This window comes from Macrobrachium nipponense, chromosome 24, assembly GCF_015104395.2.
Source record: "Macrobrachium nipponense isolate FS-2020 chromosome 24, ASM1510439v2, whole genome shotgun sequence".
Lineage (NCBI taxonomy): Eukaryota > Metazoa > Arthropoda > Malacostraca > Decapoda > Palaemonidae > Macrobrachium > Macrobrachium nipponense.
Genome location: NC_061091.1, coordinates 54,296,409 through 54,319,724, shown reverse-complemented (window position 1 = coordinate 54,319,724; position 23,316 = coordinate 54,296,409). Strand labels below are relative to the sequence as shown.

Sequence of the window (23,316 nt, the reverse complement as noted above, 5' to 3'; positions counted from 1 at the left end):
ACAATACCTTTTTGAAATGTGCTGTTGTGAAGTTTCCACCTTCGATGGCCAAATCACCCAAAAGGCGTTTCTGATTAGCCTTTTTCAAGATGTTCTCTTCAATCGTCTTTTCTGATATCAAGCGGTAGATATGTACATCTCGAGTCTGACCAATACGATGACAACGATCTTGTGCCTGTAAGTGCATAAAATGAATATCAAGTTTAACTCTTCAATATATAAAAATGAGAAACTGACCCAAACCAATTAAATTGATCTTGAATCAAGACAACCTAAAACACTAACAACAGAGTACAGGGGGCCTGCGGTTAACAGCGCAATCACTCAACGGCGAATCGGTTTTACGGCAGTCGTCAAAAATATTTATTAAAAAAATGATATTGTTAAGATACAATAAAGTTTTGTACATACTTACCTGGCAGATATATACTTAGCTATAGACTCGGTCGTCCCGACAGAATTTCAAAAAACTCGCAGGCACACGCGACAGGTAGGTCAGGTGATCCACCATTCCCCCGCCGCTGGGTGGCGGGGTCTGGAACTATTCCCCCGTTTTTCTAAGGCCATAATTTCTCTTACACCTGTCTCCTGAGGGAGGCTGGGTGGGCCCATTAATCGTATATATCTGCCCAGGTAAGTATGTACAAAACTTTATTGTATCTTAACAATATCATTTTTGTACAAGTAACTACCCAGCAGATATATACTTAGCTGATTGGCACCCTTGGTGGCGGGCAAGAGACAGCTAAAAACCAAAATAATACTTAACTAAATACATTAAAAAACACGGGAAAAAAACAACCTATGTTCTTGGATAACATAATCCATAGTTCCTACCTTATTGGGCTGAAGACTTCATGACTACTGTCGATGAGTCTGCTTGCCTCAAGAGTTTCAACGAGGAATGAACCTATGTTTTGAATAACTCTTTGGATCGTGTCAATGGGGCTAGCCCGCTTACGCGACAGAGCCTATACTGGATCGTACCAATGGGGGCTGGACACACTTACATGGTAGAGCCTTGACCTTTTTGTCATATCAATGGAGACTCGCCCTCTTACATGACAGAGTTAAGGTTATTAAACAATCACAAAGAGCACTGAAGCCAATCCCGATCACCTGACCATGTTAGTCTTGTTACAATCTATGAATTGTAAGAGGTCCCTATTCCCTCTGACAATTAACCAATAAAAACAACCACCAATAAATAGTAATTTAAGCCTTAAACTAAATAGGAAGGATTAGCCTCAGCCCCTTCTCCCAGCACTGAATTCGCCGAAACATACGCTCCCAGAGCAAAGACACTTTTCGTACGAAATTTTAACATCTCTTAGGTAATTCCGAGCGAGAACACCCCGAATTACATCTCCAAAATGTCGAATTCTATTAAGAGCCTTAAGTCGACCCATGTTTTGTGAATGCCCATCGACGTAGCTGATTGGCTCCTCACTTCATGAGCTCTCACTCTGAGACCTTGAAATGCTCTTCTTCGCATTTAAGTGAGCTTCCCTTATTACATCTTTTATGAAGAATGTAAGGGCGTTCTTAGAAATTGCTCTTTTCGGATCTCTTACAGAGCACCAAAGACTTTCTGCTCTGTACTTTCAGCAACTTCTTCTCTCCTGTAGAACTTGAGTGCCCTGACTGGACACAAAGTCCTTTCTAGTTCTCTCCCTGTTAATGAAGATATTCCTTTTTTATCTCAAAGCTTCTTGGCCCAAGGCTTTGAGGGATTTTCATTTTTTCGCTAGAAAAAATGGTTGAAAGGAGCAAATCGCTGAATCTTTCTTAAACCCCACTTTACCACCTTCCAAAGTTCGTTGCAACATCGCTCACTCTCTTGGCTGTTGCTAACGCAAAAAGGAATAAAGACTTTCTTGTTGTTTAAGTCCCTAAAACCGAAGCTGCGTGAGACGGACCGGTACAAAATAATTTTTCCGACATTAGGAACTTGAGGACCACATCCAAGTTCCAGCTAGGCTTCTTGATTACATGTTCTTTCGTGGTCTCAAAAGACTTTATAAGGTCATGAAGATCTTTATTGTTTGTCAATATCTATTCCTCTATGTCGAAAAACTGAGGCCAGCATACTTCTGTAACCCTTTACTGTTTGAAACTGCCAGGTTACAGTCTTTTCTCAAAATATAGGAGAAAATCTGCGATTTCAGTTACAGAGGTACTGGAGGAGGATATTTTCTTTTCCCTACACCATCTTCTAAACAACTCCCACTCGACTGATATCTTTAGAAGTGGAGACTCTTCTGGCTCTTGCAATAGCCTTCGCCACTTCTCGGTTGAGCCCCTTGCTCTGACAAGTCCTTGCGACAGTCCTGAAGGCGGTCAGACTTAGAGCGGGGAGGATTTTTTGTGAAACCTGTCGAAGTGGGGTTGTTTGAGAAGATCGTTCCTTAGTGGAAGCGATCTTGGAAAATCACTCAACCACTCCAGCACCTCTGTGAACCAATCGAGAGCCGGCCAAAAGGGAGCGATGAGGGTCATTCTTGTTCCTTCCGAGCAAGCGAACTTCCTCAACACTTCTCCTACTATCTTGAAAGGAGGGAAGGCGTACGCGTCCAAGCCCGTCCAATCTAGCAGAAAGCTGTCTACTGCTACTGCTTGAGGATCCGAGATCGGGAGCAATAGGTTTCTAATCTGTGGTTCTTGTTGGTCGCGAACAGGTCTATATTGGGCCTTCCCCACAGATGCCACAGTTGTTGGCAAATCTGAGGATTGAGAGTCCATTCCGTGGGTAGGACTTGATTTTTTCTGCTTAACAGATCTGCCCCCCGGGACATTTTTCTCTCCTGTACAAACCTTGTGAGGAGAGAGATCTTCCTTTCCTGTGCCCAAATCAGCAGATCCTTTGCTGATTCGTACAGGGAAAAGGAATGCGTCCCCCCCTTGCTTCTTTATATAAGCGAGGGCTGTTGTGTTTGTCCGAGTGAATCTGAATCCCCAGACCTGAGACCTGTTTTCCTCGAAATGAACCAAAGCTAGATGAATGGCTGTTAGCTCTTTCTTGTTGATGTGCCAGGACACTTGTTCTCCTTCCCAATGCCTGACACTTCTTGCGAACCTAGGGTCGCTCCCCACCCTGAATCTGAGGGCTCTGCAAACAACGCTAGCGCGGCTTCTGTAAGCGAAGGGAGATTCCTTTGCTTAGTTTCTGTGGATCTAACCACCAACGGATATTCTCCTTGATCCGTTTCGAGATTGGAAAAGTCTCTCCCAGATTGTTGGACTTCCAATCCCACTTCTCCTTCAGATAAATTTGAAGGGGGTCGTAGGTGAAGTCTTCCTAAGGAAACGAACTGTTCCATCGAGGAGAGGGTCCCCAGCAAGCTCATCCATTCCCTCGCGGAACAATGTTCTTTCCTTAAGAAGACTGACACCTTTTCTAGGCAGCGTTCTCTCCTTTCCTGCGAAGGATACGCTAGAAAATCCGAGAATCCATCTGAATCCCCAGATAGACAATACTTTGCTGGGGCGTCCAGCATGGATTTCTCGTGATTTACTAAAAAGTCCTAAGGACTTTGTCAACTTTAGAGTCACTAAAAGGTCCTCCAGACATTTTTTCTCCGATTGGGCTCTTATTAGCCAATCGTCCAGATATAACGAGATCCTGATCCCTTCCAGATGTAGCCAATAAGCTACATTCTTCATGATGTCCGTAAAGACTTGAGGGGCAGTCGAAAGTCCGAAGCACATCGCTCGGAACTGGAACACTTTCCCTTGGAACATGAACCTCAGATATTTCCTTGCTGCCGGATGAATTGGCACATGGAAATACGCATCCTGAAGGTCCAGGGACACCATCCAGTCCCTTGGACGAAGAGCAGATAGAACAGAGGAAGACGTCTCCATTGAAAATTTCTTCTTCAAGACAAAGAAATTCAGGGCACTGACGTCTAGAACTGGTCTCCATCCCCCCGATGCTTTTCGGTACCAGGAATAGCCGATTGTAGAATCCTGGGGACTGGGAGATCTTGAACCAGTTTCTAACCGCTTCCTTGGAAATCAAATACTGTTTCCACTGCTTGCAACATAGCAAGCTTTCGGACCGGATCCGAGTATCTGGCGGTTAACTCCCTTGGAGTTGTCGTCAAGGGAGGATCCCTGAAGGGATCAAGTATCCTTTTTTCAGGATAGAGAGGGACCAGGAGTCCGCTCCCTTCTGCGCCCAGACTTTGGCAAAGTGGAGTAGCCCTGGCGCCTACTTTCGTCTGGAGGACTTGCTGTTCATCTAGACTTCCCGAAGGACCTTCTAGATGGTCTACTCTTTTCTCCCCCCCCCCCCCCCCTCTGGGTCTTCGACCTCTAAGAGGGGCTCTAGAAGAGGAGGCCCTCGAAAGGGCTGAACAAAAGAGGGTCTCTCTTTCTTCTCTATCGGCACTGCGGCCTAAACTTCTTGGCTGAGTGCGTGAGGAGATCTTGAGTTGCCTTCTCCGTAAGAGATTTCGAAACCTCTCTAACCGTCTCTTGTGGGAAAAAGGTGCGGGGATAAAGGAGCAAAAGAAGAGATGTCCTTTGCAAGGGTGATACTGCTCTTGCTAAAAAGACTGAGCAAAGACAGATCTCTTCTTCAAAACTCCCGTTCCAAAACGAGAGGCAACTTCCACAGAACCGTCCATGACCGCTCTGTCCAGACAAGACCAGGACGCTCGAAAGTTCCTCCATGGAAACAAAGTCCGTGTCCTGAGCTCTCTTCGCTAATGCTCCTAACGCCCAGTCCATAAAGTTGAAGACTTCTAGGGTTTTAAAGAGGCCCTTTAGAAGGTGGTCCAGCTCACACATGCCCCAAGTCGCCTTAGCAGACAGCAACGACTTCCTCCTAGCAGAGTCCACTAAGGAAGCAAAATCCGCATCCGCGGAAGAAGGCAGGCCTAACCCCATCGCTCTTTGGTCTCGTACCACCTTCCTGGTTTGCCTGTTAACTTGGAAGGAGGGCAGGAAAAAAACTGTCTTGCCCGCTTCCCTTCTGGAAGTCAACCACTCTGAAAAAGTTTTTCAATGCCTTTTTCATACAAAGAGCGGGGCGCATCTTACGAGAAGACGATTTGAGAGCTTTAGTGCTGGACATCAACGATCCTGGTGAAGGAGGGTCCGCAGGATGAAGGAGTCTCCGAACTCCTTTAGCAGCAAAAGAGAAAGTCTCTTGTAGTCCGAAACTGCTACATCTACATTAAGGGCTCTTCGTCTTTCCGATACCTGGTCCAACTGATCTACAGAAGGAGATCGTTTTGGAGAGGATCTGGCTCTTCCCGGCTAAGAAAACTCCTTTCCCGAGAAGGGGACGCCGCGGAACATTAGCACTCCTATAACGAAGAGTGATGGCTCCTGTCTGTCGGCAACACTCTTGTGCCTACTAGACTCTTGTCTAGGTTCGTCGGGTTCGTGGCGCTTGCTAGGCTCCTGGCGTCCTGATTCAGGGCGCTTGAAAAGATCCCCGCGTCCTGATTCCTGACGCTTAACAGGCTCTTGGCGCCCTAACACTTGACGCCTAACGTACTCCTGGCGTCCTGTTTTCTGGCGTCCTACTCCTGGCGCCCTGACTCCTGGCGCCCTGACTCCTGGCGCCCTGACTCATGGCGTCCTGGCTCAAAGCGTCCTGATTCCTGCCTCTAGCAGAATCCTGACGTCCCTGATCCAGCGTTCTTAAGAGGCTCTTGACGTCCTTTCTTGCGTCTTGCTGCCTCTTTTGCGTCTGTCTGGCTCCTGGTCCTGAGACCCAAGGGATCCTGATACCTAAATCGGTTTTCCGGTTCCTTGTAGCTAAACCGATCGAGACTTCTGCTCGATGCGCTGTGTCTAAGAGGGCGCTTCGGGAAGCCAGCCTATAGGGCGAAAGGGCTCTTCTCTCAGGAGAACAACTCCTATCCGACGAGTCCCCTTGACGAAGGCGATAAACGCCCTGGAGAACGTGAGAGTTCTCTCCTATATGAAGAAGGACGCTTAGCGGAACTCTTAACAGGGAGCGAGACATCCTTCCTCCTTGTAGAGTCCTTAGCAAAAGAGCCTACGAGCGACGCTAACTGCTCTTGCAGATTAACCAAAAACTTCTTGTCGGATCCTGAAGAGCAGGCTCCTCTTGTCTAGTCCTCTTAGGTCCCGAAGGCCAATCCTCGGGAAAACGCTCTGGGGCTGGAGTCAGCAGCGTCTCCTTTAAGGCGCCTTCCAGGCTCTCTTCAAAGGGCGCGAACGGGAGGCCGAACTCCATCCTCGTTTAGGAGAGGAAGAGTCTGAGGCCGAAAAACACTCCTTTAGGACGCCTTTTCTGCGGCAATCCGAGGCAGCCTGGGACTTAACAACAGGATCTGCCGAAGGGACGCCTGACCGTTGGGGATGTTCTGCATCCTCCCTGCGGCTTTCGACATTCCTCCTCCCCTGGTCCTGGGAGTTTGGAAGAGGTCTAGGCCTAGGAGCAATGAGGAACCGGTCAGAGCGCCCCCTCCACTGCACTGGGGACACTGCACAAGTCACTATCACCACTCTTACCTTGGTTTAGAGCTCGTAGCTGAGCTTGAAGTTTCTTAATTGAAGCTTTTACATTTTCCCTCTCTGATGAAGAATCTTTGGATTCAGAACAGGGAGAAGCAGCTGAGGCTAAGGGAAAATTGTTAGATGGAGAGTTAATTTCTTGTTCTAAGGAGCAAGATCTACTATATGACCTAGCTAAGCCTTCCTCATTCTATCTCTCTCAAGCTTCCTAAACATATGATGATAATTCCTTCCATTCAAGCTCCGTAAGGTTCTCGCATTCCACACAGGTGTTAATAAAAGAACATTCATTCTCCCTGCATTTAGCGCAAATACTAATGCGGATCTAATGCCGATTTAGGAGGCAGCCTAACCTTACAGTCTTCCCTACTGCAAACTCTAAACATAGGTGAAGCCTTAGCGTCAGACATCGTGAAAGAGTAGTCAAAACCAAAGTCGAAAAACAGTCCACAATAAGCGTATGCCAAGCCAGAGAAAAAACAGAATACGTCACCAAAAACCAAAAACCAATCCAAATTCTCGGCAAACGAGTTGAAATCCAAGATGGAGGAACGAACAATAGGTGTTGTCCGTTCAACCGACAGAGAAATTATGGCTTAGAAAACGGGAATAGTTCCAGACCCCGCCACCAGCGGCGGGAATGGTGGATCACCTGACCTACCTGTCGCGTGTGGCCGCGAGTTTTGAAATTCTGTCGGGACGACCGAGTCTATAGCTAAGTATATATCTGCTGGGTAAGTTACTTGTACAAAAATAAGGCATTTTAAAGGTATCTTTACGGCACAATTTTCAGTTAACAGCGCCGCTAGCGCCGTTGTCTAAAGAGTTCATACATTTGTAGAAATGCCGTTCAGACCATAAAGGTTATGCAAATTATATAAACAAATTTTATGGAGAGTTATTACGTAGGTATTAGGGTAAAATATATGCCTCTGACGCTGTTCTATGCCGAAAATATCGAGTTACATAAGTGCAAATTTAGCTATGTATGTGTTGATTAATAAATGTTCATGCTTTTGTTTAAAATGTGTATGAAAATGTATTACGTGAAAGGTATTTTTATTTCTGTACAGAAATATGATACAAAGACAGCTTTTGAAACTGCCCTTCACGTTATCAAATATGAAGTTTTTCATGTTCTTTATTGTGAGCCGCCGTCTGCCGCTCTTCCGAAAATATAATTTAAAAAAAGTGCAAATTAGCAATCGATGTGTCGATTTTATAAATGTTTATGCTTTTGTGTTTAAAATGTGTATGAAAATGTATTACGAATAAGGTATTTTTACTTCTGTGCAGAAATAAGATAAAAAGGCAGCTTTTGAAACTGCCCTTCAAGTTATTGACTACAATGTTTTTTCAAGTTCGTTCTTGTATGCCGCCGTCTGCCGCTCTTCCGAAAATATAGTTAAAAAGAGTGCAAATTTAGTGATCGATGTGTCGATTTTTTAAATGTTTATGCTTTTATGTTTAAAATGTGTATGAAAATATATTTCGTAAAGGTATTTTCATTTTTGTACAGAAATAAGATACAAATTAAGGCAGCCTTTGTAACTATGCTCCACGTTGTCAGGGGGTGTTTTTTCATGTTCGTTCTTGTCCGCCAGTTCCGAAAAATGCATTGTGTTATTTTATTAATTATACATCTTTTCCATAAATCCTTTAAAAAGTTAGTACATTATTTCACTGTATCCAAGAATATTGTATGTATTCTCATATTATTGTATTTTAAAATACTACGGCAAATTTAAGCCAGTATTCCGCAGAGCGGCCAATGTTGTGGTTTGAAATCAGCTGATGAATACGAGTTTGTTTCACCAAAACGCAATTCTGAGCGAATGCTCTTGCTTCTAGTTAGCGTAAACGAATATCTAGATACTTGACTTATATGAGACAGTTATTTTTCCTCATACAGCGTGTTTTTAGGTGGAAATATTTTTTGAATGTGTCTCATTGTGAATGTGAAATACTTTTTTTTTGTTAACAGATTACGTTGCGGCATGTTTATTGCGTACAAAATTACGTGATTCAGTTCGCAATAATCCTTTATATCATCGTAATACGAACTTTTATGTTATTTATCTTATATCGGCGTGAAACCAACAGTAAAATGTGTTTCCTTCAAGCACAGTAGTTTGATTAAAATGATTTTATCCCAATTTTATCTACGGTTGTTTGATGGCATACATTTACTGCAGTTTTATCCTTGTTGCCGATGTACGATAATAGTCATTAGCAGCTTGAACAGTTTTCTCAGCTTCAGGTATAACTAGGTTTAAATTTAACAGTATATTTTCCCAATTGATCTTTAATCTATATTGATCTCTGATCTATAGCGAATAAAGTTATTACATTAAGATATCTCAGTTCTATTTTATACATAACGCCATTTATAACAAACTACGGTAATGTTTGTACTGTATACGATGATTGAAATACAAGCCAAACGGATGTTATCCAGTTCGGTTGTACTTAGAAAAATGAAGTTTTTATGATAAAACAAAGTTTAATGTATACTTACCTGGCAGTATATATATAGCTATATTCTCTGTTCCTCCTGGCAGAAATTTCAAAACTCGCGGCAATCGCTAGTAACCTATTAGTAGTTCAGGCAACCACCACCCCGTTACCGTGGCGCTAGCGCTAGGAACCGTTCCAATTGGGCCCAGATTTTCTCTGACCTGTCCCCTGAGGGGAGGCGGGTGGGAATTAATTATATATACCTGCCAGGTAAGTATACATTAAACTTTGTTTTATCATAAAAACGTTCATTTTAATGTATGACACACTTACCTGGCAGGTATATATATAGCTATTGACACATTTGGAGGTGGGTCAAGGACAGCAACATTCTTAGAGTATAAAAAATATTATTAAAATTATTAAATTAAAACTCCAGGTTCCTTACCTGCTAAGGTAGCTGACTTCATAGGTCCTGCCTCTAAGCCTGCTTAAACCTTAGTAGCTCTCAACAAGGAAGTGTCCTGTATGTTGAAGAAGCTAAGACTGGAACTGACAACTGGACGTGACCAATGTGTTGACAGATCCTTACAGCCCTCTTATGCCACGGCATTCAAGCTAGTAACAGATCATTTACCTGAACTACACACACACCATCACCAGATAATACCAACACGACTGAGAAAAGTACCGCACCTTTCTCAGACGACCAAAAAACACAAACCCAACCCTCACCTAATAAAAACAACTAGCTTACAAGAAGGTTAGGTGGGGTAGTAACTCCTTTGCCCAATACTGTACCCGAGGACACGTATGGACCTAGCGTCCTGACAATTATCGAAGGTTGTCTGAACGTCCCTAAGATAATGAGACGCAAATATTGAATTAGTTCTCCAATATGTTGATTCAATAATCTCCTTGAGGGCTAAATTCTTTTTAAACGCTAATGAAGTCGCCACTGCCCTGAACTTCATGAGCCTTCACTTTTAAAATACCAAAGCTCTGCTCTTCACACAACATATGAGCCTCTTTAATTAACTCTCTCATGAAGAAGGCTAGAGCGTTCTTCGTCATGGGTCTAGGTGGGGGTCTTTAACTGAACACCACAGAGCATCAGACCTCCCTCTGATAACTCTGTTCTTTCCATATAACATCTCAACGCTCTCACTGGCAGAGAAGTCTTTCTTGGCTCGTTACCGACCAATTCAGCTAGACCCAAAACTTCAAAGGATCTTGGCCAAGGATTAGCTGAATCCTCATTCTTGGCCAAGAAACCTTCTTGGAATGAACACACTGCATTGCCGTGTCTCCATCCCACCTTCTTCGATATGGCCTGAAGCTCACTAACTCCTTTTAGGCAGTTGCTAATGCTACTAAAAAGATAGTCTTCTTAGCAAGATCTCTCAGAGGGAGGATTCCTCTAACGGTTCGAATTTGCTAGAAGTTAATACTTCAAGACCACATCCAGGTTCCACGCAGGTGGCCTGCCTTCTGATTGTTTCTTCGTCCCAAACGACCTAATCAGATCTCAGATCTAAGTTATTCGGAGATGTCTAGATCCCTGGTGTCTAAACACTGAGGTTAGCATACTCTTTATAACCTTTAAATTGTCGAAACTGACAAGTGTAAATCCTTCCTCAAGTAAAGAAGGAAATCTGCGATTTGGGTCAGAGGTACTGGATGAAGACACTTCCTGTTTTTACACCACTTCCTCCGGAATTGTCCCACTTCGACTGATACACCGTGATTGTGGAGGTTCTTTCTGGCTCTAGCCACTGCACTGCCACCTCTCTAGAATATCCCCTCGCTCTGACCAGACGTTCGATAGTCTGAACGCAGTCAGACCCAGAGCGAGGGTATTCTTGTGAAACCTGTCGAAGTGGGGTTGTTTGAGTAAATCTACTCTTAGAGGAAGCGTCCTTGGCGTATCTACCGTCCACTTCCAGTACCTCTGTGAACCAACTTTGGGCCGGCCAAAACGGGGCTATTAAGGTCATCCTCGTTCCTTTGCTCTCCCTGAACTTCTTCATCACTTTCCCAGCACCTTGAACGGAGGAAAAGCGTAACAGATCTAAGGTTTGACCCAATCCATCAGGAATGGCCATCTACCGCCACTGCTTCCTGGTCTGGAATCGGAGAGCAATATGTTGGTAATCTCTTTGTTCTGGCTGTCGCAAACAGATCCACTACCGGACGGGCCCCACAACTTCCACAGGCTCTGGCAAACCTCCATGTGCAACGTCCACTCCGTCGAGAGTTAAGTTGCTCTCTCCTGCTCAACAGGTCCGCACCCACGTTCTTCTCTCCTTGTATAAACCTGGTGAGTATCACCGACCTTTTCCTCTTCTGCCCAAAGCAGAATTTCTTTTGCCAGATTGGTAAAGGGGAAAAGAATGAGTTCCCCTTGCTTCCGATATATGCCAGAGCCGTGGTGTTGTCGAGTTGACCTGCACTGTCTTGTTTTCGAATCAACTCTCTGAAGTGCTTCAAAGCCAAGAAAATTGCCAACAGTTCCTTCCTGTTTATGTGCCACTTTTGTTCGTCCTTGTTCCAAAGTCCCGACACCTCTTGAGGGCCTATGTCGCTCCCCAACCCGCGTCCGACGCGTCGGAAAACAAGACGAGGTCTGGGTTCTTCTGCTGAAGCGACATCCCTCTTGCTAACCTGCCTGGCGTTAGCCACCACTTTAATTCCTCCTTTACTTCGGTCGGAATTAGAAACTGGAAGGAATCCGGTTGCGATTTTCTTGGCCATGAATCCTTCAGGAAAAACTGAAGAGGTCTCATGTGCAGTCTTCCTAAAGAAATGAACCTCTCTAGTGAAGAGAGTGTGCCCAGTAGACTCATCCACTCTCTTGCAGAGCATCGGTCTTTCTTTAGAAAATCCTGCACCTTCTGACTGCATTGGGCTTGCCCTTTCGGGGACGGTAAAAGCCCGAAAAGTCACTGCCGATATCTGAATCCCCAATAAACTATCTGTTGTTGGGGCTGCAAACGGGACTTTTCCCATATTCACTACCAGACCTAGGTCTTTTGCTAAGTCCAATGTTTGACTTACGTCCTCCAGACATTGAATTCCTCGACTGGGATCTTATCAACCAGTCGTCCAGATACAAGACACTCTGATCCCTCTTAAATGTAGCCATCTCGCCACATTGGACATCATCCTCGTGAATACTTGAGGGGCTGTGCAAAGGCGAAGCTAGGGCCTTGAACTGAAAGACCCTGTCCTGAATCACAAACCTTAGATACTTCCTGCTTCCTGGATGATCGGAATATGAAAGTATGCGTCCTTGTAAGTCCAGAGTCGCCATCCAGTCCCCTGGACGTACCGCTGCCAGTACTGAATCGTTCGTCTCCATAGTGAACTGGTCTTTTCTACGAAAGATTCAGTTGACTTACGTCCAGCACTGGCCTCCAACCTCCCGAGGACTTTGCAACCAGGAACAGACGGTTGTAAAATCCCGGAGATTCGTGATCCAGAACAGGTTCTATTGCTCCTTTCTCTAGCATGGAAGCTACTTGCTCCCACAGAGCCGCTTTCTTCTCTAAATCGTTGTAATTTGCCCCGAGGGCTCTCGAGATGTTTGCGAGAGGGGGTCTTTTTCACGAAAGGAATCTTGTATCCTTCCCGAGCTACGTTGACAGCCCAGGGATCTGCCTTCATTTGTTGCCAGACTTCCCAAAAACCTTGAAGTCTGGCTCCCACTGTCGTCTGGAGGACCGAGTCTCATTCTTTAGAGGGTTCTTGGCTCCTCTTTTCGCTGGTACTCTCCTTACCCCTAAAGGCGGGTCGAGCGAATGTTCTTCCTCGAAGGGCTGTTGCGACGGTCTAGTCTCCTTTGGCGTCTTCTTCACCAACTTGGTTGGTAAGAACTTCTTAACCGAAGAAGAAAGAGATCTTGAGTGGCTTTCTGCGAAAGGGATAGAGCTATATCCCTAATCACCTCTGAAGGAAACAGCTGTTCGAAAGGGGAGAGAACAGTAACTCCGATTTCTGAGAGTTAGAAACTCCTTTTGAGGCGAACGAACACAAGAGCGATCTCTTCTTAAGCACTCCTGCTGTGAATAACGAAGCCAGCTCGTTCGTTCCGTCTCTAAGAGCCTTATCCATGCAGGACATAATGCTCTTAGCTGTTTCTAAGTCCTGCGAATCCTCTTCTCCTATGGAATTCGCTAGAGCTCCCAAAGACCAATCCAAGAAATTAAAGACTTCGAAAGTCCTAAAAATCCCTTTAAATATTAGATGGTCAAATTCCGAGGAAGTCCACCAGCCTTGGCCGACTGTAACGCCTGTCTGCGTGAGCTGTCCACTATACTGGAGAAGTCCCCCTGGGAGGAGGCAGGTACTCCCAGGCCTAGACTTTCTCCAGTAGCGTACCATACTCCTGATTTAGAAGCTAACTTAGCTGGAGGAAAAATAAAAGAGTATTTCCCCGTTCTTCGTTTCTTTTTCCGTCCTTCATCCAGTCATTCACCCGTTGAAGGGCCTTCTTTGCCGAAATTGACATCGTCATTTTCAGGAAGGAGGACTTCTTTGGAGTCCTAGTCTTGGAAAACTGTGATAAGGGGGATAACGGAGCTGTCGGTTTAAATTCCCCTCAAAAACAGCAATAAGACGTGAAGTCAGAACCTTATAATCTGAAGAAGGTTCTGTATTCTTTTCTTCAATTACTTCCAACTCTTCTTCTGCTGAAGAAATATCTTGCAAGTCGTCGTCGTATTTACGCTTCGTTGACGGACTAGCGTCCTGCCGCCTGCGTCCTGCGGCTAGCGAAGCATCGGCGTCCTGCCGCCGTCTCGATGTCTTGCCGCCTGCGTCCTGCGGCTAACCGATGCGTCTGCGTCTGCCGCTCCTCGATGTCCTGCCGCCTGCGTCCTGTGTCCATCGTAGACACGCCTGCTTCCTGCCGCCTGCGTCCTGCGTCCCATTGGTCCCCGCGTCCTGACGTTTGCGTCCTGCTTCTTCCGACACTATTTTCCTCCTAGGCGCCAGTGCGCCCTGCGTCCTCGGCGAACGCGTCCTTGTCTTCCCTTTTCGAAGACTTAATGGGAAGGAAATCGTCCTTACGCCTCGAAGATGCTTGTTCAGGAGCATCCCAAGACTTCACCAACACTGCCAACTTGGACTGCATTTCCCGTAAGAAATGCTTCGTACCATCCTCTTGAATGGTAGAACGACGAAGGATGAGGATTACGAGCTGGGACTGCGACCTAAAGGAGAGCGATCTTGTACTCTACCCGACGGAGAAATACGAGGGGAGGATCCATAAGAAGATGGAGGCGATTCTCCCAAGGCAATACCATGCCGAGACGGACGTTATATCGCCAGTGCGATTTGCGTCCTCTCTAGTACGAAAAATCCTTTTCCTCTTGATCGGTACTGCTCCCCCGTCTTCCGAGGATGACAACACCTCAGTACTACTCCAAGCCTCACTATCTTGCACCTGTCTCTCGGAGAGCAGTTGATGTCCTGAACGTCCTCTTGAGTGGGCGAGACACCACTGCATACCGACGTTCTCGCTCGGAAGTCGAACCTTCCGAGGACGCACACTCCCAGTTACGCCTTTTCTTTTCTGCGGCGAACTGCAACAGCCTGGAATTTGCAACAGGACTGTTCGAAGGGACGCCTGACCGTGTCAAACCTCTCTCGCCTCCCTTCGACTGTCGACATGCCTTCTCCCTTGGGTCTGGGAGCTTGACAGAGGTCTAGGTCTAGGAGCACGAGAGAGACGATCAGACACCCCTCCACTCCACTACACTTTCACTGACATCGAAAGCACTAACTTTGTCTGTAAGTCGCTGTATCTGGTCGCCCATGGACGCAAGGGCAGCGACACTTTCACATATTTGTATCGTTCGTCTCCTCCGATACAGCAGCGGGCGCAGGAGATACCTGGGGAGAAGGAACTACCAATTCTACATTAGAAGGAGCTGGAGAGGAAATACAATCACTCCTTTACTCGAAGAATTTGATTTCTCACTACGAGAAACAGATCTCCTTACACGATCTTTCTCCAGTCTCTCAACGTATTTCATAAAGACCTTCCATTCCTTCTCTGATAAATTCTCACATTCAATGCATCTATTCTCCCAAGTACACACATTCTCCCTACATTTCTTACAAACGGTATGAGGGTCGACCGAAGCTTTCGGCAGTCTTACCTTACACCCCTCTTTTACACACACTCTAAACATACTTCCCGGGTCAGACATCTTAAAGAACAATCCAAAGCGAATGCCAAGCTAACGTTTCCGAGTACAATACCAAAATCCAAGATCAGTCAGCAACGAGAATGAAATTCTAGCAGGGAACCACCAACAATGTTGCCGGTTCGGCTGGCAGAGAAAATCTGGCCCAATTGGGGAACGGTTCCTAGCGCTAGCGCCACGGTAACGGGGTGTGGTTGCCTGAACTACTAATAGGTTACTAGCGATTGCCGCGAGTTTTGAAAATTTCTGCCAGGTGGAACAGAGAATATAGCTATATATATACCTGCCAGGTAAGTGTCATACATTAAAAAGTAGTTTTCTCGTTCGGTTGTTCATGGCTGTACACGTTCACGCAACGAGTATAACATTAAAACCATACTTTCATCATTCTCTTTTGCTGTTACTGAACTTATGTAACTAGAAGATGGATAAAGTTAGACCATTGTAATTTGATCTCTCATAAAATCGGACTATCGTAAGACTAATGATCGTAACCTGAACACGACAGCTACTTGTACACTGTATAAACTTTATTATATCTTTACATACTCTAGACACCCACATGTACTGTACAGTAAATTAATATAGTATGATATTGTAATGATACAATTAAGTTTGTTCATACTTACCTGGCAGATATATATATAGCTGTATTTTCCGAAGTCCGACAGAAATTAAAAAACTTACGACACACGTAGTGGGAGTCAGGTGGTTAGTACCCATTCCCGCCGCTGGGAGGCGGGTATCAGGAATCATTCCCATTTTCTATTCATAATTTTTTATTTCCACTGTCTCCTGAGGGGAGGTGGGTGGGTACTTAATTATATATATCTGCCAGGTAGTATGAACAAACTTAATTGTATCATTACAATATCATTTTGTTCATGAAACTTACCTGTCAGATATATATATATAGCTGAATCCCACCTTTGGTGGTGGGAGTAGACAGAATAGAAGATTTTAGGAAACATATATATGCAGATAAAGTATATCTTGATTCCTTACCTGTTAGCATAGCTGACTTCGTGGTTACTGCCGCGTAAGTCTGCTTGTGCTATTAGAGTTGCCAGCGTAGGTAGACCTATATAGCTGGTGCACTCAAGATGATCTGTCAACGGGGGCGTGACCACGATGTGACTAGACCATTGACCATACAATGAGGGCAACGAAGTAAAAAACCACCTGGCCTAGTCTACCAAAGGTATACCACTAAACTAGACTAAAGAAGGGAGATCCGCCTCGGGCGGTCAACCCCACAACCAAAAAACACACACAATTAAAAGCTCATCTAACCACTAAAGGAAAGGATGAGTGCTACCTCCTCCTGCCCCCAAAACAGTGTCTGCAGCGACGTATGGTCCAAGCGACGAGCAATGTTCGTATGTCGCTTTCACCTCCCGCAGGTAGTGTGAAGCGAACACCGAGTTGCTCCGCCAATATGTGGCACTCAAAATGTCACTGAGTGCCATATTTCTGTGAAAAGGCTATCGAGGTCGAAATAGCCCTCACCTCGTGGGCATTCACTTTTAAAAGCTTCATGTCACTCATCACTACATGTGGAATGAGCTTCCTTAATGGTGTCTCTCAAGAAGAAAGAAAGCGCGTTCTTTGACATGGGAAGATCGGGCTTCTTAACCGAGCACCACAAGTTGCCCGAAGGTCCTCTACAGTCCTTCGTTCTGTCTAAAAAGAATTTGAGAGCCCTGACAGGGCACAGGACTCTCTCTGGCTCATTACCCACGATCTCTGTCAAACCCTTGATTTCAAATGTCTTGGGCCAAGGGTTGGACGGGTTTTCGTTCTTTGCTAAGAACATAGGGCTTAAAGAACAAACAGCATCAGAGTTTCTTAAACCCAACATGGTTGCTTATAGCCTGGATCTCACTAACTCTCTTCGCCGTCGCCAGAGCAGTTAGAAAAGTGTCTTCCTTGTAAGATTTCTAAGCGAAGCTAAGTTGAGAGGTTCAAAATTACTGGCACTCAAAACTTTAGAACAATGTCTAAGTTCCAAGAAGGGACTCTTGGATGAGGTACCTTCGAAGTCTCGAAGACTTAAGAAGATCATGAAGGTCTCTGTTGTTGGCTAAGTCCAGTCCTCTATGCCTAAAGACTACAGAAAGCACACTTCTGTAGCCTTTTATCGTAGCAACCGCTAGCGAACTTCATTTCTCAAGTAGAGAAGGAAGTCTGCGATCTGGCTCACAGAGGTAGAGGTGGAGGAAATGTCTTTCTTCCTGCACCAGCTCCGGAAAACAGCCCACTTGGATTGGTATACGGCAATAGAAGAAGGTCTTCTTGCCGTTGCGATTGCTTTCGCCACCGTCTCTTGAAAAACCCCTCGCTCTGGCCAACTTCTGGATAGTCTGAACGCAGTCAGACTCAGAGCGGGGAGGTTTTTGTGATACCTCTCGAAGTGGGGCTGTTTGAGTAGATCTATCCTTGGAGGCAGAGTCCTCGGAAAGTCTACTAGAAAGGACATGACCTCTGTGACCAGTCGGTCGCTGGCCAGAAGGGGCGATGAGAGTCATCCTCGTTCCCTCTGATGCCGCGAATTTTCTTATTACGTTCCCCTAGGACCTTGAACGGGGAAAGGCTATACGTCTAGTCCCGTCCAGTCCCAAAGAAGGGCGTCTACTGCTACTGCTCCTGGGTCTAGAACTGGTGAGCAGTACAGCGGGAGTCTCGTTGTCCTGGAAGTTGCGAAGATGTCTACGAGAGGACATCCCCATAACTTCCACAACCTCTGGCATATTTTCCTGATGAAGGGTCCCACTCCGTCGCAGAAGTTGACCTTGTCGACTGAGCAGATCTGCACGGACGTTTTCTACCCCTGATATGAATCTCGTTCAGTATAGAGACGTCGTGTGCCTTCGCCCATAACAGGATCTCCTTTGCAAGGAAGAACAGGGATCGAGAGTGGGTTCCTCCCTGTTTCTTGAGGTATGCCAGGGCGTGTGGTGTTGTCCGAGTTGATCTGCACCACATTGCCGGAGACTTCGTTCTGAAAGAACTGGAGCGCCAGATGAACTGCTGCCAGCTCCTTGAGGTTTATGTGCCAGGACACCTGTTCCCCTCTCCAGGTGCCTGACACTTCCTTCCCCCCCAGTGTTGCCTCCCCACCCCGTGGAAGACGCGTCGGAAAAACAACACTAGGTCGGGGTTCTGAAGCTTGAGGGAAAGACCCTCTGCGAGCTTCAAAGGGTCGGTCCAACCATCTTAGATGTTCCTTACCTCTTCTGATAACACCAGAATCGAATCCAAAGTGTTTGGTGCTTCCAATTGTCGGCAAGGAAGAATTGAAGAGGTCTGAGGTGCAACCTCCCTAGGAAACAAACTTCTCCGGTGAGGAAATGGTCCCCAGCAGACTCATCCATTCCCTCACCGAGCATGATTCCTTCCCAGAAAGGTTGACAACTTTGCTTAGGCAATCTAGTTGTCGCCCCTGGGACGGAAAAGCCCGAAAAGCCACTGAGTCCATCTGAATCCCCAGATAGACTGAAGACTGAGAAGGGGTCAGATGTGACTTTTCGAGGTTCACCAGAAGCCCCAGGGACTTCGTTAACGACAAAGTCGTGTGAAGGTCCTCCAGACACCGGTCTTTGCGAGGAGGCTCGTACGAGCCAGTCGTCCAGGTAGAGAGAGATCCTGACATTGGAAAGATGAAGCCACCTCGCAATGTTCTTCAATCAGTAGGTGAAATACCATGGGAGCAGTGCTGAGTCCAAAGCAGAGAGCCCTGAATTGAAACACTTTTCCTTTCAGGACAAACCGCAGGTATTTCCTGGACTGGGGGTGGATGGGGACGTGGAAATACAAGTCCTGGAGATCTAGTGAAGCCATCCAATCCCCCGGTCTCAAGGCTCCCATCACTGACTGAGGTGTCTCCATCTTAAACTTCTGCTTGATGACAAAGAGGTTCAGGTTGCTGACATCGAGTACCGGTCGCCATTCCCCCGACTGCTTTGGCACCAGGAACAGTCTGTTGTAAAATCCGGGGGAATTCAAGTCGGAGACCTGTTCTACGGCGTGTTTCACGATCATCTGATCTAACAGATCGTAAAGCACTTGTTGCTTTTCTCCCCGATAGGAAGGAGACATGTCCCTGGGTGTCGTAGACAGCGGGGGTGGTTTCAGGAACGGGATCCGGTAACCCTTCTTTAAGATGTCCAAGGACCATTTGTCCGCACCTCTCTCTTCCAGGTTCTTGCGCAAAAAGCTGAAGCCTGGCTCCAACCGGTGACTGAAGGACTTCTGCTTCACTTCTTGTTCTTGGCAAGCGCAGTGGCTCTGCCTCTGGAAGTGCCTCTTCCTCGAGGGGCTGGTCTCGAGGAAGAACTACCTTGAAAGGGCTTCGATTTCTTGAGAATCGAAACTCCCGAGGACGAAGGAACCGCAGGGTCTCCTTGAAGATTGTGCGAGGAGATCTTGCGTGGCCTTCTCCTGTAGGCTGGTCGCAATGTCTTTTACCATAGCCTGGGGGAAGAGATGATCCGAAAAAGGAGCGAAGAGCAAATCTGCTTTTTGTGACGGAGAGACAGATTTAGCTGTAAAATTGCAAAACAGGGATCTCTTCTTCAAGAGCCCTGTGCAAAAGTGAGCTGTAAGCTCCTCCGAACCATCTCTGACGGCCTTGTCCATACACGACATTACCGCTGGGACAGCTCCCCCAGACTAATCGAGTCGGAACTCCTAGACTTGGCATCCAGAACTCCCAAACACCAATCTAGAAAGTTGAAAACCTCTAACGTCCGGAAGAGGCCTTTAAGGTGGTAGTCCATTTCCGTAGTAGACCAGGAAACTTTCGAAGAGGACAGGTGAGACCTCCTCGAGGCATCCACAATGCTGGCGAAGTCTCCTTGAGCTGACGAGGGAACGTCTAATACCTACTTCTTCTCCCGTCTCATACCAAATGCCAGCCTTGCCCACTAAGTCTCGAAGGTGGCAGGGCAAAAGAAGTCTTTCCCTGAGACTTCCTTTTCTCTCCATCCAGTCATGGACCTTATGAAGAGCCCACTCTTATGTTGAAAGGGAGGGTCTTCTTCATTCTGACGAATGCCGAGACCTTGGGTTGATTCTTGGAAGAAGAAAAGTTGGTGAAAGGCGGAGAGCGAGGAGCTTCCGGGTGAAACGTCTCTCCAAACTCTGATTGAAGAAGGCGGGTCAAAACCTGGTAGTCGGAAGAGACTGCCGCCAAAGGTTTCTCATCATCCACTTCAACCGAAGCGTCGCTAACCTCTGCTTCCGACACAGGTGAAGTTGGAGGAAATAAGGCTGGACCAAGACTATCTGGTCTAAGTTTCCAAGAGGCGTGTTGCTGTGAAGTGGAAGGCAAAGCTGACTCAATAATAGAAACTCCGGTTGTATCTCTAAGACCCGAAGTAACTTGCAAAGTCTCATCACAAACAGGTGGGAGGCGACGAAAATCCACATCTTCGTCCACCCGAGCGTCCGGGGCTCGCTGGCGCACACCTGGCGTCCACTGGCGCACACCTGGCTTCCACTGGCATACCTGCGTCCACTGGCGCACGCCTGGCTGCAACTAGCGCGGGATTGGCGTCCACTCGCGCGCTGCTGGCGTCCGCTGGCACGCCCTTGGCGTCCACTGGCGTGCGAATGACATTTACTAAAGCGCGCTTACATCTCGTGCGCGCTCTGCTTCGCTGGTGCACTCTTAGATGCCACTGGCGTTTGCGCTTGGCTTCCGAGCCGAGCGTCAGGAACGGTGAACTTGCCAAACCGAAGCGTTCACGCAAGTATCGACCTCGGTCGCAACCGCAAGCTTACGAGCGGGTAATTACCGCTTCATGCGGCGAAAAGCGGATCCAAAATCCTCTTCACGTCCTCCAGAGAGCCGCTGGGGAGTCGCACGAACTCTAGCAGGCGAAGAAAGTGGAGAGATAGACGGAGCGAGGCGGAGGGAGAGGAGACCTTCTAGATCTCTTCACAGGCAGACGGTCATCCTTTCTCCTGGGACGTGGTTGCGTCCCTTTCTTAGCAAGAGCATCAGCAAGCTGTTGCTGCAAAGAGCGCAGGATCTTCTCAGTAGGAGAGGATTCCTTGTCAGGTGACGGGCTGATCCTGTGAGAAGACGAGGGGCGAGGGGACGCCTTCTTCCTTCTCCCAGAAACTGCCGTTAGCACGCGCTCGAGAGCGACTGGGGCGCTCAACAAAGTCATCATCCGATTGACTCCTTACGCTTCTTCTGTGGCGGGAAGGCGGCGAACACAATCTCTCAGGCGATGATCGCCTCTCGAGAGCCAAAAACTGGACGTGAAGCGTCACGATCACCAACGCTCCTTTTCAGCGGGCGTGAAAATAGAATGAGAGCTCCACCCCTTGTGCGGGAGGAAGCCTCTGAAGAAGAGAAACACTCTTTCAGGAGGCGTGCACGCGCACGTCTCCTTGGCAGTCTGTGTAACGTCAACAGATACTGCCGAAGGCACGTCAGATCGGTGGGGCGTTCCCCGTAACCCTCCTGCGGCTTTCGACATGCCCTCTCCCTGAAACCTGGGAGTCCGGCAGCGGTCTAGGCCTAGAGGCGAAATGGGGCCGATCTGACGCACCCTCCACCAACGAAGGAGCACTGTCACTGCACTTTGCACCTTCACTTTTGCCTTCTAAGGCGAGCACTTTAGATTCTAAATTACGGAATCTGACCTCTAAGATAAGTGTAAGGGTATTACCCTCCACAGACACTGTTTCAGGGCCCGAAGGCAACACTACAGGGTTAGGAGTAGTGATTAATAGGGTTGGGTTAGTAGAGAAACATGAACTTCCTGACGTTACCTGAAACGCTCCTGAGGAAGACCTCCTTAACCTATCCCGTTTCAAGCTTACGCAGATAGGACTCATACGCTCTCCATCCAGAATCAGAAAGACACTCACATTCCTTGCAGCGACTTTCATACATACAATCATGGCTCTCTGCAACTCTTACACAAAGTATGAGGGTCTACTGATGCTCATTAGCCTACCTCGACAACACTCTTGTACAAAACCTGGCGCTAGCCGAACTAGAACCAGACATCTTATTTAAAGAGAAATCAAGCCAAAATCAATCAAATCCACAATTAACGTGTGCCTAGCCACCGATCCAAAAGTCAAGATACCAAAAAATCAAAAAGGGGTACTTATAGTAGCCAAGTTTCCTAAATTCAAGACGGAGGTGCTGAAAACTGTGTTTACAACACCGGCGACAGAAAAATTATGAATAGAAAATGGGAATGATTCCTGATACCCGCCTCCCAGCGGCGGGAATGGGTACTAACCACCTGACTCCCACTACGTGTGTCGTAAGTTTTTTAATTTGTCGGACTTCGGAAAATACAGCTATATATATATCTGACAGGTAAGTTTCATGAACAAAACTATACTGCATAAATATAATTTTACTTATTGCGCGTTGTGGGATTACGGCGCCTTTGACTGGTCTAGAGTTTCGAAAGAAGGTGTGTGGTGGTCGTAGGCTTTAAAATCGCTTGGCGTCGGCGGCCAGGAACGGAACCCCTGCCGCTAACCGAGGGCCGCCGGTAGTATAGTGTTACACATCTTATTTCCACAGTCAACAATCATAGTAACATACTGGATAAAACATGTGATCCAATCATGCAATTTAAAACACCAGATGCAACAAGTCAGGGCCCATCATAAAAAGCCTCACACAAGACAGTTCTCTTGCTAGATGGTTCTTGAACAGGTAGCAAGATGTGCTAATAGTAAAACACTAAGACCATAAGTTGAGCTAGTTAAAACAAACCTGAGCATCCATGGTAGGGTTCCAATCAGAGTCATAAAATATGACTGTATCTGCTCCTGTGAGATTCACACCTATTCCTCCAGATCGGGTTGACAATATGAAGGCAAAAATACGTTTATCCTGATTAAATCTTTCCATCAGCACCTGATAACAAAACACAATAAAACATTACTTTGCTGAAACAATGAAAACATCAAGACCTATGAATAACTGGGTATAAGAAACAGTAACATAAGATGTATATACTATCACAAATGTTAAACAAAGGCCAACTATAAACAAATATGGGGATAGTAATGAAATAAAAAAAAAAAAACTGAAATGACATTAACATAAGACAAGAAAGCCATAGGGAAAGAGAATTCAGTTTATGTTGTCAATCCTTGATCTTCC

At 46.5% G+C, this 23,316-nt stretch overlaps 1 protein-coding gene across 1 annotated transcript in view; it reads right to left on the bottom strand.

Annotated features, from left to right (window-relative positions):
- Positions 1-23,316, bottom strand: part of LOC135203116 (helicase domino-like) — a 209,546-nt gene that overhangs the window by 76,410 nt on the left and 109,820 nt on the right. Inside the window, exons 19-20 of the mRNA XM_064232755.1 lie at positions 22,924-23,067; positions 8-175 (exon numbers count right to left, since the gene is read on the bottom strand). Of these exons, the coding sequence (XP_064088825.1) occupies positions 8-175; positions 22,924-23,067 (312 nt within the window). The remainder of the gene's footprint in view (positions 1-7; positions 176-22,923; positions 23,068-23,316) is intronic.